The following is a 19,059-nucleotide window of genomic DNA, read 5'->3' as shown; positions in this document are numbered from 1 at the left end:
AAATAAAGTATTATCAATCAATCAAATGTTAAATGTTACAGGGGGAAAATGTGTATTCAATGTGAAACACATACTGTGTTAAAATCAGTATCACTCCTTTCACAGACTAGGAAGGTTGACCACATGATTTACAGCAACACCTCTGGAATCTGTTGATCCAGGCCCGACCTGCGAGGACACACCACTGGCTAATGGTTTTTGTTTTGTTTTTTCCTCTCTAAGGGTTCTGGCATCACACAGGCAGACATGAGTGAAATGAAGCAGGTTGTGTAGTGATTACAGAACATCTTAGTGTGGGGCTCATTATCATATCTTTATTCATTTTAAGGTGTTGAGCTCAAAGTGTGAAAACAAGTGAGTGACATTACTTAAGAAAAGTTACTGGTTACAGTAGTTTTAATTAAACACATGGGATGATCCATGATTTGGGCAAATTATGGTAACAGTAGTGTTTTAATGATTTGGGGGAAATAAACTGCATATGGCGCACTTTTGTAAGTGGTGTTGGATGCCTTATTACTCTTATGACCCTACAGTTGTTTGTAAGTGTGAAGTTTGTATTTACTCACCGATTTTGGTTTCTAGGTAACTGTGGTGTGGATGCAGGCTCCAGGAAGAGCCAAGAGTTAGAGCCCACTTAACATGACATTAATGCTGATTTTATTCTTTAACACAGGGTTACAGGGCTGAAGTGAAATTACTCCGGAGGAGAAGCCCTGATGTTGTCCATGGCTTTTTACTGTGATTTGTGGGATTAACAGTTCATGTACAGGTATTAAACCTCTACAGGGGGGTTAAGTCCATGTTCAGATAAGGCTTTGATGATCTATAAGTAAACTTCACTGAACTGAAAGGAAAATGTGGTTTGATGATGGTTGACATGTTTTCCAAATGGTTAGAAGTTTTTCCTCCTAGTAAAGAGATACAGGTGCAGCAGCCAGAGTATTGCTGGAAGAAATCATCCCAAGGGTGGAATCTCCTGACTGAGACTGGGTGCTGATCAGAAGTCTTCAGAGACCCAGCAAGAAGCAGGGACCATTCATAGCAGAGCTGACAGCCCAGGCAGTGGTTGAGGTCAAAGGTCGTGCGGTTTGGGGCCCTACTAGTCATCATGAGAAGATTCCAGAACCACAGCAATAACCATAAAGCTGCGTTGGAACGAGAGGGTGAGGGGTGAAAAGAGCGCCCTCCTCCAACAAGGGAGTGCCAAGCTCCAACTCAGCGACTGAAGAGTGAGACTCTGTGGCACCTAAGAGGGATCAGCGAATGAATGCAGATAACACCTGCTTAAACAGCCAATCAGTTTCCCTGGAAAGCTTAGTGTGTTTTTAAGTTAAGGTGGTCGTTGGTGTGACGTTAATAATCATTTTATAAATGACATGCATTTACATGACTCTCCGAACATCACAAACTCTGTTAGAGTTCTGAGCATGAGTAAAAGTGATTGGAGTAGTTATAGCATGCAAGTTTTACAGCAACTTGTGCGCATTTTGTAGGGTAGGTAGATTGATTATCTAGCATGTGTAGGAATGTTTAGCTTATTTTAGAGTTTAGGAATGTGTTAGATAGGATATAGAATTGTGAGACAGTGACACTGCCCTGGATATAAATAAAGGCCTGACTGTGTCATGAACTTAGGAGTAGATTTTAGGAGACCCTCCCCCAGTTGAACTGTGAAAGTAAGACAAAGAGGAGTTAATGCTGAGTGGAAATTCCCCAGAGGATACCTGGGTGGGGGTCTCAACATTTGTAACTGGATAACTGTGGTCTGGAAGGGAGATGGACTTTTATGACCGGCAGGGAGTCACGTACATAGAGACACACACCCACAGTGCTTTAACTGTTACGCACCCACAGTCACTCACGTGCACTCACACATACATACAGGTACGCACATACATTCACTCACGTGCACTCACACATACATACAGGTACGCGCACACACAGGCACTCATGTGCTCGTGCATACACACAGACAGAGTTTGGAGCACACCATGGGGGTTTTATGATAGGGTCGCCTCTATAAAGCTGGCTGTAACTAACAAAGGGGTGAAGATTTTGCAGAGGGACATCGGCCTCGTCTTCCCTTCTAGAAGTGCATGCTTAAATGAAGATGAATAAAGGTTTTGTGAAATAACTACTGAGTTCCGGTGCCGTCTCTGGAAGTTTCGAGGAATAAAACGAACCGGGGTGAAACTGATTTCGCAACACATGTCAGTTCCTGATGCGTAAGTGCATTAGGCCCTCATTGTCTGAGTAAACACAGTAACAACAGTTGTGAGTTCTTTTGACATGTGTACTCAATTTTGACACATTTGACACCATAAAGATAGGATTTTTGGTTCATCACATTTCATTGAGGGATTTTGATAGACCTCAAACATGCTGGAAGCACCTAAACGAGGTGGTTTAGAGAGTTAAATGTGGTTGTTTTGGTTTCCCCAATCACTGGTGTAGGAACAGTAAAGATAATTGTAAATGCCCTTGAGAAGGTTTACACCTTTTAAACGGGCTGATGGCTCTACAATAGTAAAGAGTACAGTACACTGCATAGACAGAGAGGAAAGAGCTATAATTCTGTTGTAAAATGTAGCTCAGAAGTGTTTGATATATGTTGGCTGTGTGGAAATTCATGGCTACTTTTGGGTTTTACTTTAAAACTCGAGAAGCACTAACATCAGTGTTAGTATATGTTTGTGGTACCTACAGATTCAGACATATTCACTGTCCTTGATGGCAAACATCTGGACAGGGCAAAGCAAATGGCACAAAGGATTGTGTGTGATGTTTGGCGAGGCATGTGTGCCTCAATCCCTAATAACATGGGGGATGAGGGTCTTTTACAGAAACAGTTAATAAATTGGGAGATTTAATTATAAAGTGGGAAGATATATCACACACTGAAAAACTTCCTTATCTTAACAATGGGTTTTTATGAGAGAGCAGCTTGATGTAACTAAGGTTGAAGTTTTCTTTGCAGATAATGATGATCAATATCATCTCATATTGTGTTTTCTTTTATGATATAACTTCCATCCTTCGAACAAAGGGTGGAGACTTAGATGGAGAGAAGATGACCATAAAATGTGAATTTGTTGTTTCCTTCTGACTATAGGGAAGATGCACATTGTGAATTCTTTGAGTACACAATGGTGTTGATGTACAAAAAAGAAATTTCCATGTGTTTTTATACGATACTTAATTATTTTTAATTCTTAATTGTGGTATCACAAAGGGTGGAATGTGGTGGCAGATTTCTTTTCTCATCTATTAGTCACATATTTAATCATATCACATTAGTTATAGTAATATCACTTTCTCACTTTACTATAGTAAGAGCACTCCTGTCACTAGTTTACATGCATGTGGAACATTATGTGGGATTATAATATTATTTTATGCCATGTTAGACCCCTAATTAAAGTTTGTGAATTATTATGTAGTTTTAGTTTGCATTATTCTCCTGAATTAGAAGAAGGTGGTAACTATTGCATTTGTTAAACTGATTTGCATTACATTAGATTGCTGATTTATTGTGAATGAATGATATTGTTTTATGATGCATTATACTGCTGAGTTATAAGAAATACTGTTCGCAGAAAGTCATCGCCTTATTTGTCTGATTAGAAGAGAATAGAACATAGTGGAGTTTTCTGCCCCATCTCAGCAGGAGCAGATAAACAGGGAGCCAAGGTCGTAGCTTAGGCGCTGTGTGAGAGAAAGCATGTGAATGTTTAGGCTTTTATGATAAGGTGGGGGCCACTAGAGGCTATAAGAGTTTGATCAATGCTCCACCATTTTGAGATCTGATGCTGTCTGCGTACGGTGTCCATCTCCCACGCGTGTGATCATTAAAATCATCGTTTGACTCAACCCGGCCGGACCAGTGTTGTTATTGTGGTTTTTCCTCTTGTATCCATCCCCAATATTTGAATCCGTAACAGTTTGGGGGCACGTCCTGTGGTATTGGGGTGGAAGTTGGAGGTTTGGACGGTCCGAGGTTGTCGAACGGACAGGCACGAGCCAGTGGTCTGACGTGAGTGGGCATAAGCCGGCTTATACAAAGGTAAGGCACTACCTGTTGAATCTATTTCCAAAGTGTGCCAAATTGGACATGATTAAATTAAAGTCTACTCACTGAAGTTACTGGAGAAGGCCTGTTTTGATTTTGATGAAAAAATCTCATGAGTTTAATGCAGTTAGAGGCTGCTAAGTGTTTAATGCAGTTAGAGGCTCAAGTAGTTTGGTAGGGAATTGGTCATTTTGTGAGTTAGAGGCTCCATTGAACACTAAGTTGCACCTGCCTCAGTCATACTCTTGTTTCGAGGAGTTGACTGCTGTTTCAAAGTGTTATAAATTATTATAGGACGGCAGTTAGAGGCTGCTAAGAAGCGCAGTGCTCAGAGGTAACGCTTGCCAAGGTCGGGGACGTCTAGGCCTTGTCCTCTTTGAGGGATAGTCAGTTGGTCACTGTGGAGCTTGGGGCACTCCAGAATAACTAGTGGTTGCACCACTTTACCGTTTGGAACGGTATCTGCGCTTTTTTGGACACTGTTAAATTGAGTTAGGGACTTTAGGGATTGGGCCAGATACAGTTAGAGGCTGATACTGGTTAATTGATCACAAAAAAGTTGGACTTTCTTCGGTTGGACCCGTTAACTTAAATTTGTCAACAACTAAAACTATAACTGAAACTAAGGATTTTCAGAAAATAAAAACTAGACTAAACTAGCAAACAATTGGTAAAAACTAATTACAACTGATATAAAATTGAAAATCTGAAGTCGAAGCTGAATAAAAATACAAACTAATGAAAATTGCAAAACTATTAAAACCCTGGTGCAGAGATTGTCAAATCTGACCAGGAAATGTTATAAAATGGATTGTCGGAACAGTCAGCGTTAAAGGCACCTTTGACAGTCCAGACTAAGATGTCCGACGCCATGTTGGACATCTTCAGGGCGGAAAAGGGTTGGTGTGACCAACGTGTGGTTTGGCTTGTTGTATGTATATTTCGAGATGATATGGCTCTGGATGGACCAGTTACCAGGGCATGGAAGGAGGACAGACTCATTAAATGAGGAGAAGAAATTTTCTGGGATTGGAGATCCTCTGGGTGAGTGGTTGACTAAAAGCATGCATAAAATAAAAGCTATTTTTTGTTATTGATTGGTAATAGATTGATAATTGGCCACATTTACAGCTGTATTGACTTGTTGTGGATGTAGTCTACTTCATGTTTAAGCACTCTAATTAACAGATTGAAAATAGTGACATTAAAGGAAGAATATGCAGCGCCACCCTGTCAGACACCAGTGACGGTGGGGCTCAGTGATGAATCAGGTGAGCTGCATTCATGGCTGAATCAAAACATAGATTCCCCTGCTATGGTCAGTGAGGGGAAAACAGGGGGAAATAAAAGTAAAAGAGGCATGGATAAACGTTTATGTGTCAAGTTTATAAACGGGATAAAAAGGGGGTGTTTTACTGTTATTTTAGCATCAGCATTATTGTTACATCAGAATCATATAACAAGCATTGCATTGATCATTTATTGAAGCTTTTGACATTACATTAACATTTGTATTACGGTGATTGTTATAACCTCAGGTTAATCTTCTATTTACAGGTGTCTGGATAATCATATGATCTTTCATTGCAGGTGTAACCATGATCATTTTTATACATATTTCAGTTTGTTGCTCATTATAGAGTTGTGCTCAAGTTAATAAGGGTTAAAGGCTACGGTCAACGCGATGTTTGGCTGATCTATGGACTGGAGTGACTTTGGGCATGGAAGGCCGCACGCGCTTACATAACACTGATATCATGCTATTCTTTGTGATCTTTTATTCAGTTATGTCTTTTGCTAACTTTTAAGTAGTGGCAGTTGATTAAACAACATTCATTTAATATTTCATACTTGATTCAGAGCATTACACACAGATCAACTTAACAATCTGCAAAACCTTGTAGCTGCAATGTTGTGTCTCCATAAGGGACAGTTGGCTCCAGGAGATAAGTGGGAGTCAGTGCCTGTCCTCGAGAAGGAGAGCATGTTCCTTTGCTGTGTCAACAAGTTCATATTCAAGTGAAGTTCATATTAATACAGGTTTTGTTTCATGGCAATTCTGCGGACGCAGGCTCTGGGCGGAGCCAGGAGTTGAACAGATCTAACATGACAATTAAATTGATTTCATTCCCTGGCACAGGATGACAGGACTGGAGCAATGACACTGGATAGGAGAAGGTCTCATACTTTCTAAGATATGAGGTCACTAACCTTTTCTTTTAATTTTCTAGCTCCGTTGATTTGACACATGGGAATGTGTCAAAAAAGGGGGGGAAGTTGAGTTTTAACATCAAACAAGGATTATATGAACATTTTTATGACTTCATTTGTGTTTTTAATAACTTAGGTATGGTAAAACATAGGCTAGTAATGTCCCAAAAGGTTTCCGGACTTTTTTAGAGAATCAGTGAGAAGCATAAATCATTATTTCCATGTTTAAGCATTAATTATTGAAATGAACTGAATAGCGTTTAGAAGATAAAATGCCTGTGTTCATGAGAAGCTGACTACCACACTGGAGAGGAAACTGTGGGACAGTAGGCGGAAGCAAACACATGATTTTTGGGGAGCAAATGTTAGGATTAAAAATGGCTAATTTGTTTTTGATGTCTTTTGTTAAAATTAGTGGTTTTAATAATTTTCAGACACACCTTGCAAATGTGCTTATAATGAGTTGGCACTCGGTCATTTGAAGGTCATAAGCTTCGTTCGGCGTGATGGTCTGGACTGATAAAGTGTAGGAAATGCCTTGAGTGCAGAGGGCTAAATGCAAACACGCTTACACACACATAGGATATGATTAGAATAAGTCCCTGGGACATTCTGAATATTTTAAACCAATTCTGAATCACCAGAAGATCAGTAGATAACAACATTAGATTATTAGAGCTAGGAAGAGAGGTGTTTTGGTTTTCTGTCTCTTACAGAGAAAGGAACAGACACCAGACGAGGTCACAGATATACGGGGATCCTTCGCAGCAGAGACAGACACGGTGACTGCCGAGACACCAACTGGGTCCAAGTGTCATGGCGTTTGGGCTCCGATTAGTCACCTCAAAAGGATGGATCCCATAAACACAGCAATAACCATGAAGGGGTTGGCGGAAATCCAGGAACACCAGACCAACGAGGTTCGAGAGGCTCTTGGGCAAAGGGGGACACGTTCCTGTTCCTTTTTCTGGGGGATACACAGGACACAGAGGACCCGAGGACACACAGATTGTTGTTTGAAATCGGGGCAGAATAATCCCCTGATCTGTGCAACAACTGAAGGGTTGTCTAACCCCTGAGGGTTAGACAGAGCAGAGGATCACCCAACTGGAAGGCACTGGTAGCTGCAGCAATAAAATAAAGGCTAAAAGCTCCTTGGACAGAGGTTCTAGTCTGAGTACGTCTGAAGGGTATAAGGTAGCACCAAAATAATACTGTGGGAGGACTGGGGAGTGTCATCTGTACCTGCTATTGTTGTAATAATAGTTTTTCCTTTCATCTGAACTGCGCAAACACAGAGGTCATCTCAAATATGATTCGCCCAACAGGGGGACAAAGGGCCTCAGGAGTGAGAAGAAATGAACCCGGCCACACTGGATTACAGGGTGTAGGTGAGCTCTTTATTCTAAAGAGCTCATCAGGGGGAGTGTGGGATTATAATATTATTTTATGCCATGTTAGACCCCTAATTAAAGTTTGTGAATTATTATGTAGTTTTAGTTTGCATTATTCTCCTGAATTAGAAGAAGGTGGTAACTATTGCATTTGTTAAACTGATTTGCATTACATTAGACTGCTGATTTATTGTGAATGAATGATATTGTTTTATGATGCATTATACTGCTGAGTTATAAGAAATACTGTTCGCAGAAAGTCATCGCCTTATTTGTCTGATTAGAAGAGAATAGAACATAGTGGAGTTTTCTGCCCCATCTCAGCAGGAGCAGATAAACAGGGAGCCAAGGTTGTAGCTTAGGCGCTGTGTGAGAGAAAGCATGTGAATATTTAGGCTTTTATGATAAGGTGGGGGCCATTAGAGGCTATAAGAGTTTGATCAATGCTCCACCATTTTGAGATCTGATGCTGTCTGGGTACGGTGTCCATCTCCCACGCGTGTGATCATTAAAATCATCATTTGACTCAACCCGGCCGGACCAGTGTTGTTATTGTGGTTTTTCCTCTTGTATCCATCCCCAATATTTGAATCCGTAACAGTTAACACAGTGAGGCCATTGTAATGGGAGACGTTAAACAGATAGTGGGATTCCTTCTGCTTATCAACGTGTAAGAGTTTGTAGAATGTTCTTTGTCTGTGTCCCTGTATATAAGATGTAAGGGCGGTGGCCACAATTCAGAGATGGTCCTAGTGTTTCACTGGGGTGCTCTCTACACATTGCGATGTGTTTATTAAACCCACTTCAAATCAAGCTCGCTGGATGTGTTGCAGGTTATTGTTAAATTTTCCACAACCGTTTGTTGCAACAAACGGTCTAGGGCCTTATCAAACAGTCCATGGACTCGCTTAGAAAAAGAAAAAAATATAGGGGGGCAGGGGGCGGGCTATAATCAGATGCTACAAATGTCGAAAAATGCCATTAAAATGACCAGTGATTTTATGATGCAAGAGTTATTTTGAGCACACATTAACTCAGGTGTGCATTGTTATGTTGGCTTGCCCTTTGGCATAGAAGCTTTTGAAAATAAATGATGTAGACAACCCTGTCTCACAGTAAATATAAATGCTTGTTCTGTTGACAAATTTGAACTTTGGTTGTAGTAAAAAAACAAAAAAACAAAACTAAAACCAACCCCCCCCCCAAACCAAACAAACGTCGAGAGACACACAATTTCAACACATGGCACATTTTCTAAACTTATTAGTATTTTATGCATCAGATTTTTGCTCATGTTTCATATTCTTTCGTCTATAAGTCACCTTAAGTACAAATGACTCCTCTTACCCGAATATGGTTGTGTAGCGGAACCGAAGTGCGGAGAAGTTTGTTGTAAAATGCGCATTTCGTGTTTTTCACCAGGTGGAGGCAATAACGGTTTCCAGAATCTGTGCGCAGGCGCAGTGGCACATCACACAACCGCAATAAGCAAATATGGCGGCGGCCGTCGACAGTGTTGTTAAAGTGTAAGTTTACCTTTATTTATTGTGAGAGTTAAACTAGCAGCCGCACAGAGGCGCTTTTTTAGTTAATTATTCATCGTTTCAAAGGCAGGGCGCAGAAAAATTGCACATCGCATCTTCAGTATTGAATACGATAATTGTCCCAAGAGGATAACGTTATCCTCCGTGCTACTGTTAGCTTGTTAGCTTTGGGGAAACATAAGGGAATCAACCCTGCTATGGAGCTGCATTTCAGCCTCAGTTTAAGCCTAATTCAGCAAGTCTTAATTGTACTTAAAGTGGTTTTACGTGTAAAAGCTTTAAACTGTTTGTAGCCAGTCGCACGTAGATGAAAGAGGGTTAATTTTCCTTTAACCTGTCAGGTTGGCGGGCGCTTTGTTGTGACGAGAGTCGCTAACAATCAACCTTTTGTTCTAACACCCTCCACCGTTACTGATAATGCTGAGTGCTCAAATGAAACTAGGCTTGGTTTGGTGTCGCCCGTAAGTAAATAATTAAATACATTGACCCCAGACAGAAAATATCATCGTTTTACTGTTGTGATTCAACATAATTAATAGTGGATTTATGAGGAGAGCAGTAACCCTTAATTATTCATTTTAGATACATCGACATTGACTACTGTTAAAATAGTTAAATTGTGATGTAATTGCAAAGCAGTAGAAGAGACGTTTGTGGTGAAATATGCGAGCAAAGTCGCAGTAGGTTGTTCGGTAGTGCCGTTTGCAGTAATTTCACAGCTCCTTTGTTGTGCAGCTCAAGCAAGGCCGGTTTGTGTGATAGCACAGTCATGTATCAGCTGCATGTCATTCAAAAAAGACTGTTTTAAAGTGAAAATAAGCTTTTATGTGTCTTAATTCACTTTATCTCGACTCTTTACAGAGCATAGTCATGCTGTTAAACCCAGCTAAAATTTGCTTGGCAGATAAGTAACAAACATAGCAGCTGAAAAAAAGGTTTAGTACTAGAGAAGCACTGATTGCAATTTTCTTGGCTGATTTTTCCCTTAACTGCGACCTGCCAATACCATTTCCTTTTTTTTCTAAGAACTATAACTCAGGATATATTAATCAAACTGAACCTTTTTTTCAATGCAAATTATTTTCATAATAAAGAGATGATTAAACTTGAAAATGTCCCCCAGGTTGAAGTTAATTAGAGGATTTTCTCTCACTTAAATTACTGAAAATAAAATGCTCTGCTGTGTGTTGTTTGCAGTATGTTAATAACGTAACCAGATAACTCTTATATCTTTTTCACTTGCTTGCATAATTTTTCACATAACTGCATTGATCTTTTGCTCATACTGAGGCTGCTAGCTTGTGCCTGGCTCTGAGCTCTGGATAGTTTTAGCTAGAGATACACCCATTGACTGTGCAGGGATATCTGAGCTAAAGCAAGCCAAGGAGGGAAACCACGAAAGCATTTGTGACAACAAATGTAATGAGACAGTTAAACATAGACATTTTAAGGACTGCTGGTGCTGCTGATACATTTTTACTTATCTCTTCAGTGTTGATTATTAATAGTCTGTTCTGATTTGTGTTATTTGACCTGTTAGTGTCCAACTTCCACTTTTCAGGCTTGGAGAGCAGTATTACAGAGATGCCATGGAGCAGTGTCATAATTATAATGCTCGTCTGTGTGCCGAGCGCAGCATCCTTATGCCTTTCCTGGACTCTCAGACTGGTGTAGCCCAGTCAAACTGTTACATCTGGATGGAGAAGAGACACCGAAGTGCAGGTATCGAAGTAGTGTTGGATGATTTCTTTAAGTATTTGTAGGTTCTCAGTCATCTAGGTCATAGTAATCCAAGGAGCTTGGAAAGCAAAGCGACTGGACGACCTTACGTTTCTTGAAGACATTTCACCTCTTATCCGAGAAGCTTCTGAAGAACCAAAGAACTGAAGAAGCTTCTTGGATTAGAGGTTGATGAAGTCCAGTCACTTTTCTTTCCAAGCTCCTTAGATGATCTCTGTAACTGATATACAGGGTGTAGCATGTCATCTCACTAAAATATACTTCAGCTTTTGGTGTTTCTCTGTCACATCAGGCGTAGCTCCAGGGCAGCTCTACACCTACCCAGCCCGTCGCTGGAGAAAGAAACGGCGTTCTCATCCCCCTGAGGATCCCCGTCTGGCCTTTCCCCCAATCAAACCAGGTACCACCTCTGATGAAACAACTTTTCCATTTAAATAAACATTCCATAAGTTTAATTATTTTCTTTTTTTTTCTTTCTTCTATACACTGGTTTATCTGTTACACTTGTAGTGGTTGTATGCATTTTTGTTCTGCTTTGTTTGTGTAGCAGACTTGGAGCTGGGTCTGAAGCGCGATGCCTTGGGAGCAGTGGATGGCAGCAGTTTGGAGGCCCTGCTGAAAGGAGAGCCCCTTGACAGGAGGAGCGGTGTGGCAGATGTTCGAGGCCCTGAGGATGATCCGGCTACCGTGGAGCCTCCTGTGACATCAACGACCACCACATCCTCTGGGCGCATCCGTAAGGTCAGACCCAAAGCTGACTCGATGCTGATGCTTTTTGTCAAAAATGGCACAAATGATTTTTTTTTTTTTTTTAACAAGCAGAAGCAATTAGACTGTTATTTTTATGGTAGAGAGTGCTGGACCATGATGACTACCTGGATGATCTGGATGACGAAGACTTTGAGGATGAGACCCCCAAGAGGCGAGGGAAGAGCAAGTCCAAGGTTAGTGTTCTGTTTCTTCACTGATGGATTGCCAACTGTGAGTCTAAACTGATATGTTTAAAATATTAACTTGGCCGACATTTGATGTTACATCTTTCTGACAGGAAATAAAGAAATCTTTACAATAACAAAAAGAAAAACGTGACCAGATGAGCTGCTGATAATTCAAGTCATCCTTTGTCTTATTTGCAGTCAGCGTAATGTGTTTTCAATGTTGTCATTTTTAATAATACAGTTAATTTGATTAATCAGCTCATCATTTGTCTTACATAATTAAAACAGTGATAGTTGATAGATAACTGAATTAAAACAACTTACAACAACAGTGCTTACAGTTACTACTTAAGTTGCAATGCTTATAGTTCTCAATCTAACGTTTTTCTTAAACGCACTTCTTTTCCATGGATATTGTTTGATCTCTTCAGAGATACAATATGAAACATCACTGGCTTCTTTAGTCTGATTGACTGACACTGTTCTGTCATTCAGACACAGATACGGTTGGCCATTGTGCTTTTGATACATGAAGCTGACACTCTTATCGAAAGGCATATTTATCTGAAAGGGGCTTTTCTTGTTCAGCTGGTTCTCCTGTGTCAGAGTTTATTTTTGTAATTTTGATTTCTCCAGTGAACCAATTTCACAAAATGTTCAATTCATTTTCATTTCCCAAAACATTTTGATCTGTACCAATTGTCAGAAATGCACTTACTTCTCATTGTTTTTCAAAACCGTTAAAGGTGATGTATGCAAAGTAAGTTGTGTTGTTTAAGTTGGTCTGTTTGTTGGTCTCAACTGTGCAATTTGTTGTTCAGGGCCGCAGTGACAAGAATGGCAAGAAGAAAACGGAGGCCGCAGCTGCAGCGCTGGAGGAAAGGGATAAACCTTACGCCTGCGACAGTGAGTATTAGCTTTCTGTGTAACGTGTTTGTGTGCGCCATGCATGTCAGCAAGAGAGGCTTTTGCTTTTCCCCTCTTAAAAGACAAAGATGAGCCTTGTGCCATGCATGGAGTCATCTGAAAGATCCCACCTGGAACTAAAGTTTGACGACGCAGAAGTTGAAAAAGTTGCTCGCCTGGATGCGTTGTCTTTTTTTTCTTTTCTCTCTCTTATCCCTGAGATGCTGCTTCGTGTGCTCTGTAACTTCCTGTTGGCCCCAGCTCACTGTGCAAATGCTCTCCTTCGCTGTATGAGTCTGCTACTAGCGTGTCCGTCAACAATTAATCATATGAAATGAAATTAGTTTTTTTTAATGTTTTTTCTTTTACTTGGTTTTGAGGTGGTGAAAGGTGCACGCCCACCTTGTTTCCAACTTGGGCCTTTTTGGACGGTAGTTAAAATTCGCTGCCACAACTATAACACTTTTGTATGAACGTGTGTGTGTGTGTCAGTTTGTGGGAAGCGCTACAAGAACCGTCCTGGCCTGAGCTACCACTATACACACTCTCACCTGGCAGAGGAGGAGGGCGAGGACCGCGAGGAGATCGAGGCACCACCCACTCCTCGCCAGCCTGAGGAGCAGAAGAGTGAGTCACTCTCTAGTGCTGAGAGAGAGAGAGATGGAGAGAAAGAGGGGAGGGAGGTTTGGTTGCATGCTGTGTAGCATGTGTGTGTTTGTTCAAGGGAAGTCTCTCTCTCATTCTTTTTTTTTTTTAATTTTTCTTGCTCTTTTCATTTTTTGATTTTCATTATTTCAGATCCCAAATTTGGAGGCATTCCTGATTGAAACATGCTTGCACAGTTGGGACTGTGCAAGCAGTTTTTTTTTTTGTTTTTTTTTTAAAGCATATCATCCATATTTATTTTTTCCTTTGTCTGCTGTTTTTAAACCCCCAAACATATCCATGGTCTTGCTTTAAAAAAAAAAAAAAAAAAAATTCCTTTGTGCACGCGAAATCGTGTTATCATATACATAAAAAGAAGTGCGTTTTGTGAGTTGTCACTCATACTTAAGTTTCAATCATAATTCAATGCATCATCATTATGAATGTTATTTTTGGAAGGCCTGCTACAAACAGGTTTGTACTTGGAAAATGTGGAACTTTCATTTTTAAGCTGTATATGCTGATCTGCTTTCCTGGGAGAAGAGCGCAGTGTTCTCTTTCCTTCATACGTTCAGATTCTTATAGTTTCTTCACTTATTTCCTGCACAGCTACTAAGAAGGGTCCCAATGGGCTGGCACTGCCCAACGATTACTGTGACTTCTGTCTGGGAGATTCCACCCTAAACCAGAAGACCGGCCAATCAGAAGAGTTGGTATCCTGTTCAGACTGCGGTCGCTCAGGTATGAACGCATTGTGTCCCTTTAGGCTTGGTTATCACACATATAGTTAAAAGCAGATATTTATCTGCTGTTTGGTGTAATTGGTCTTTCTTGAGACAACCATTTAAACCTTAAAATGTTCTGTATCATGATGCCTGCAGGTCTTTCCACACTACTTCCTCACAGTTTTCATTGTTGTTGACCTGTTTTGTGTGTGTGTTTTTGGGGTTTTTTGTCTCCTTTGCGTAGGCCACCCAACGTGCCTGCAGTTCACACCAGTGATGATGGCTGCGGTGAAGACCTATCGCTGGCAGTGCATCGAGTGCAAATGCTGCAATGTTTGTGGCACCTCCGAGAATGATGTGAGCTTTTTAAAAAAAAAATTATTTATTTATTTATTTATTTTTTATTTATTTATTTATTTATTTTTATTTTTATTTTTATTTTTTAATGTTCCCCAAAACCTTAATCTGTAGTGGTTACAAGTTTAAAAAAACTGCCTGTGACCCCTTTCTTCTCTTTTTGACCATATCCACATAAGACTGTCTATTTTTTTTGAAATTCTTTATTTTCAAGAAGTGGAGTACAACATAGTGTGTCAATAACAGGATGTCCAAATATAAACCACTTTTATCTTTTTACGTTTTGAGAACAAAGAACAAGTGGGGAGCAAAGGAAAAACATCCGTCACAGGGTTTAAAGGGGGATAAGGCACTCACAGGCACTCTAAGTTTCTAAACAGGAGAAATTTCAAAGTCTGGGTGCAGAGGCTTAATAAAACTGACCCACTTGCTCCATAATTTGACAAAAATGCTCTTTTTTTTTTTTTTTTTTTTAAGACTTATTGAAAACATAATAGCTTCCATTACATAAATCTCATTCACAATGTCTTTCTACTCTGATATAGTGGGAGGCACGGGAAGGAGCCAGCATCTCTTGACTGCCTTTTTGGCTGCTTTTACCAGAATTGTAAAAAAATATTTATTTACTATGCACTGCAAGATTTACTAAGAATATGGTAGAAAATTGTAAAGGTATATTATTTGACTTAAACTTTCTATTTTTAAAAATCGTTTTGTTTTAATGAGCAAACATCCACTCTGTGCGTCACAGCTGTGGGACAGACACAGTGCAACATCACTTCTCAGTTTCAGCTTGTTGACTTGCAGTCCCCCCGACTCTGTTTTTAGTGTGTTTAATGAGTTTGAGAGGGACAACAAAGGCATATTAGTTGTTATAGTGGCTCATGTAGGTGTGATTAACTTTATTTTCTTTATTGATGAACTGCTGTTTTGACACCAGCATAACATACTGGGCCAAATAAACAGTATCTTTGGATATCAGATTTTAAAAAATTGGATAAGATAAGATACCTTTATTAGTCCTACGAGTGGGGAATTTCATAGTTCAATTAAAGAGAAAATCATATAAAAATGATATCGGATATTCTTCTTGTGAATGCGATAACTCAACAAGGTGATGTACGAGCTTCGAACTGATACCTTAGGGCTGGCTATTAAAAATCTCGGATCAGTTGAAATCCTGGTGAGGTCAAGTTTCCTGAAAATCTTGTCAATGTGAAAGCAAGAACAATGTAATGCAGGATTTTAAAATTGATACCATAGGTTTATCTACTAGGAAGGGGTACCCTAACCCTCTGAGTGGTAGCACTGGTGGTCACCAGTATTTTTTAAGTCTGTTAATTAATTAATTAATTAATTAATTAATTTTTAGCTTATTTTGACAAACAGAAATTGAGACTGTTTCTGAGAGTAACTGTCCTTTTGCTCCTCCTTACTTCAATTCAGTTTTCATACAGTGTCTCTTCCTTACAATGTAAGGTAAAGACCATCAGTACTATAGGAAATACCCCAACAATCAGACAGCCCCCTATGAGCAAGCACTTTGGTGATAGTAGGTAGGAGAAACTTCCTTTTAACCCTTTAAGACCTACCATAGAACCAAGTTCGCCAGAGCTTATATTATATTTTTACATGCTGTGGAGCCATTTTTGGGAGCATTTCAAGTTGCTATACATCAATACAACCATTATAGCCCAAACTTTAATAATATGTCTGCATTAGGTGCATAGTAATTACATAAATTGCAAAAAAGTGCAATAAACTACAAAAAAATTGAAAATCGTTTTTGTTTTTTTAACATATATTTCTAGTTAGAGAAATTTAAGAGGCTTATCCCTCAAAACTGTAAATACAAAAAAGTTACACAAACTAGTTTCCCACCACAGGAAATTTATTTTGAGTGTCTTCATAGTTTTATTTTTGAAATACACCAATTTTTATATACTGCAGGAAAAACGAAAATAAATATTATAGTGCAAATTTGCAAAATAACAGCATATGCATCAAAATAAACTATTTCCAGCAGTGCAATATGAGTCCTAAGCATCCCAGAAACGACACAGAAAGTCATAAACTCAAACATAACTTTTTAAAACACATAACAAGTAAAACACAAGCTCATAAGGCCCCGATCGTAAAAAACTACATTTCCGCAAAATGACGTCACTTCCGGTTTCGGGCAGGTCATGCGGTCATGTGATAGTTCGCGCTGATGGACGTAGGAAGTGTTACAAACAGCTGATGGATCGGCGAAGCGTGTTTCTGGAATATCATGTTTTTGTTGCTGCAAGTGATTTTTATGCAGTTTTTGCAAAGCTATATGTGGAAGGAAACTGTGACTTAGGACAAGCTGATGGCATAAGATGTAAGTACAACTCCTCCAGTTTCATATGCAAAAAAAATTATTGTGCTAGCTTAAGTGGTTGCAGAGCTACCGGGATTTAAAAATAGTTACGCAAAACAGAGCGTGCCCGCTCCGATCGGCTGTAAAGGGTTAATAGAAAGAAATCTCCTGCGGAACCAGGCTCAGAAGGGGCAGCCATCGCTTATTTGGGTGTGAGGGGAGGAACATGGGATAAAAGACACACGGTGGAAGAGCCAGAGATGAATAATAATAACTAATTATTAAATGCCGAGGGTTAGGGGAGTGAAAAGCGTGAGCGGTGAGCATTTCATCAGTAAATTGAAATTTTGTGTATTTGTAGGACCAGCTGCTGTTCTGTGATGACTGTGATCGAGGCTACCACATGTACTGTCTAACTCCACCCATGACTGAACCACCAGAGGGTAAGCAGACACTTTACAGCAGAGGGTAGCAAACTCAGAGGAAGTTGTTAGATACAACTGAGAGAGCTGTAAAAATGTGACTAATACAACAGCTAGTGGCCTTCTGGTATCTGCCAAGTTACTCCGAGATTCCATCACTTCGAGCCTTGTCTCACTTTGCTTCTGTTTTCCAGGGAGCTGGAGCTGCCACCTGTGCCTGGCTCTGCTGAAGGACAAAGCCTCCATATACCAGCAAAACCAGAGCTCCGCCCCTGAGTGACAACACAGTGGTGGACTCCACCCCCTTCAGGCACCAGGATCCCACCCCGAATTGAAACGTCAGACCTCCTCTCAGTCCGGAGCTCGAGGCTCGGTCCTGATGTAGCTGAGCCGGATTGCAGATCAGCTTTAGAAGTCTTTCATATCTTCAGCGGCCAAAGGGGGAGGGGGGAACAGAGCCAAAACAGACCTCAGATCAGCAACCACGGGGATCAAACCGTCACTACCAACCTGCCTGCAGAGTCCCCAAGGGCTGCCGTCAAACAGCATGGACACACACTTTCTCCTGGACTGTTACACACCAGATACCAGAGACACAGCGCATACAGTAACCATAGTAGCTGCTGTCTCCATGGGAGCTCCTAGGAGAAAACGGATTAGCACCACAGCTAACAACCTGCACCCCTCACACTCAAAGACACAGTGTGCAGTGTCGACCCACCACAGTTCTTCTTCTGCTGAATGATCTGTTTTTATTCCCCGAAAGGAGCAAAAGGAAAATGTCACAACATACAGTAAACGGTTGAGTATTCTTCTTGTTCTTCTTCTTCTTATTGTTATTATTATCATTATTGTTATTGTTCTGGTTACTAGTTGGCTTTTGTAGTGGCATGTGTGCTTTTGTCTGATCCATCGGAGTATTTATCCTTTGAGGAAGTTTCCAGAGAGGGACCCGGTCAGTGCCAAGGTCCGCCATCACACGACAGCAGCTCATCACTCGCTCATTTGAGTCTGCACAAAAGTTTTTGTATTTGCTACCTTTCACCTCCACTCCATTACTTCAACCAAACACTACATAAAGACCATATGCTGTAGGCTGAGCTCATCAAACAAAAGCCCCTTTTCCCCTTTTTTTTCATCTTTCTCCATCAGACAGAAAACCTGATTTTGCCGGGACGTCAGAAACATGAAACTAATTAGGATAAAGTAGCATCCTGTTCTCACAGCTGTTATTTTGCTTGCTTTGTAAACTTCATCTAGCAGTGACATCATCCTTTCACACTCCATTTCTGTTGATTCAGTGGCACACACTCATTCACAAACTGTAGCTGCTTTCATCATTTGTCACACTGAGGCAGATTTGCATGCAAATTGCACCCGTATGAACGCACACACACTCTCATGTCACACTCTTTATTTTTTTTGTTGTTGTTGACATTGTATTGTTTGTATTTTATTTTATTTTTTCATTTTGTATTATCTGATATTCCATTGGTATTGGGAGTTTTCTAGTAGAATTTTGTAAACTCTACAGCATAGCAAACACTTCAATATCTAGCTCCTAATGCATTCTCTGTACTGTATTTGCCTTTTTCTATTTTTTTTATGACTGTGACATGTTTGGATTTATTTGATTATTCTGATATGTCAAACCTCCATTATGAGTATTTGTATAATGATGTACTTTGTTGTACTATTTTTATTTTTACATTTCTTTGGTATTGAAGCCAATTTAGCCTGAATGAAAAATATCACCTTTAA

General features: G+C 40.1%; 2 protein-coding genes across 10 annotated transcripts in view; one reads left to right on the top strand and one right to left on the bottom strand.

Moving 5' to 3' along the window:
• The window catches only part of LOC113006914 (high-affinity choline transporter 1-like), a 20,745-nt gene extending 11,593 nt beyond the window's left edge, over positions 1–9,152 (bottom strand). For 2 of the 4 annotated variants that reach the window (XM_026143182.2, XM_080289332.1), the window contains exon 1: positions 9,025–9,152. The gene's annotated coding sequence lies outside the window, so the exon portion shown is untranslated. The remainder of the gene's footprint in view (positions 1–9,024) is intronic. The other 2 variants (XM_026143172.2, XM_026143203.2) reach the window with 1 other exon arrangement.
• On the top strand, positions 9,067–19,059 carry LOC113006944 (zinc finger protein ubi-d4-like). Of its 6 annotated transcripts, none has more exons than XM_026143239.2 (11): positions 9,067–9,203; positions 10,783–10,943; positions 11,254–11,361; positions 11,512–11,702; positions 11,813–11,905; positions 12,721–12,805; positions 13,298–13,432; positions 14,060–14,191; positions 14,420–14,532; positions 17,238–17,319; positions 17,493–19,059. In XM_026143239.2, exons 1-11 carry the CDS (start codon positions 9,172–9,174, stop codon positions 17,576–17,578), a joined length of 1,218 nt encoding a protein of 405 aa, XP_025999024.1. In that variant the 5' UTR covers positions 9,067–9,171; the 3' UTR covers positions 17,579–19,059. The 6 variants fall into 6 exon arrangements, with proteins under 6 accessions (XP_025999024.1, XP_025999015.1, XP_080145476.1 ...); XM_026143230.2 differs by having other exon boundaries at positions 11,509–11,702; XM_026143221.2 differs by lacking the exon at positions 9,067–9,203 and adding an exon at positions 9,385–9,682.

Source organism: Astatotilapia calliptera, chromosome 2 (genome assembly GCF_964374335.1).
Source record: "Astatotilapia calliptera chromosome 2, fAstCal68.1, whole genome shotgun sequence".
Lineage (NCBI taxonomy): Eukaryota > Metazoa > Chordata > Actinopteri > Cichliformes > Cichlidae > Astatotilapia > Astatotilapia calliptera.
Note: the sequence above shows the minus strand (reverse complement) of the source record. Positions and strands in the feature narration are given on the sequence as shown.

What these genes read in the sequence shown, in the direction of transcription:
- LOC113006944 (XM_026143212.2), top strand. Translation starts at nt 9,639, where the DNA reads ATGCTGAGTGCTCAAATGAAACTAGGCTTGGTTTGGTGTCGCCC. An exon ending in CCTCTGGGCGCATCCGTAAG is followed by an intron (nt 11,703 to 11,812) that starts GTCAGACCCAAA and finishes TTTTTATGGTAG; the next exon opens with AGAGTGCTGGACCATGATGA. An exon ending in CCAGCCTGAGGAGCAGAAGA is followed by an intron (nt 13,433 to 14,059) that starts GTGAGTCACTCT and finishes TTTCCTGCACAG; the next exon opens with CTACTAAGAAGGGTCCCAAT.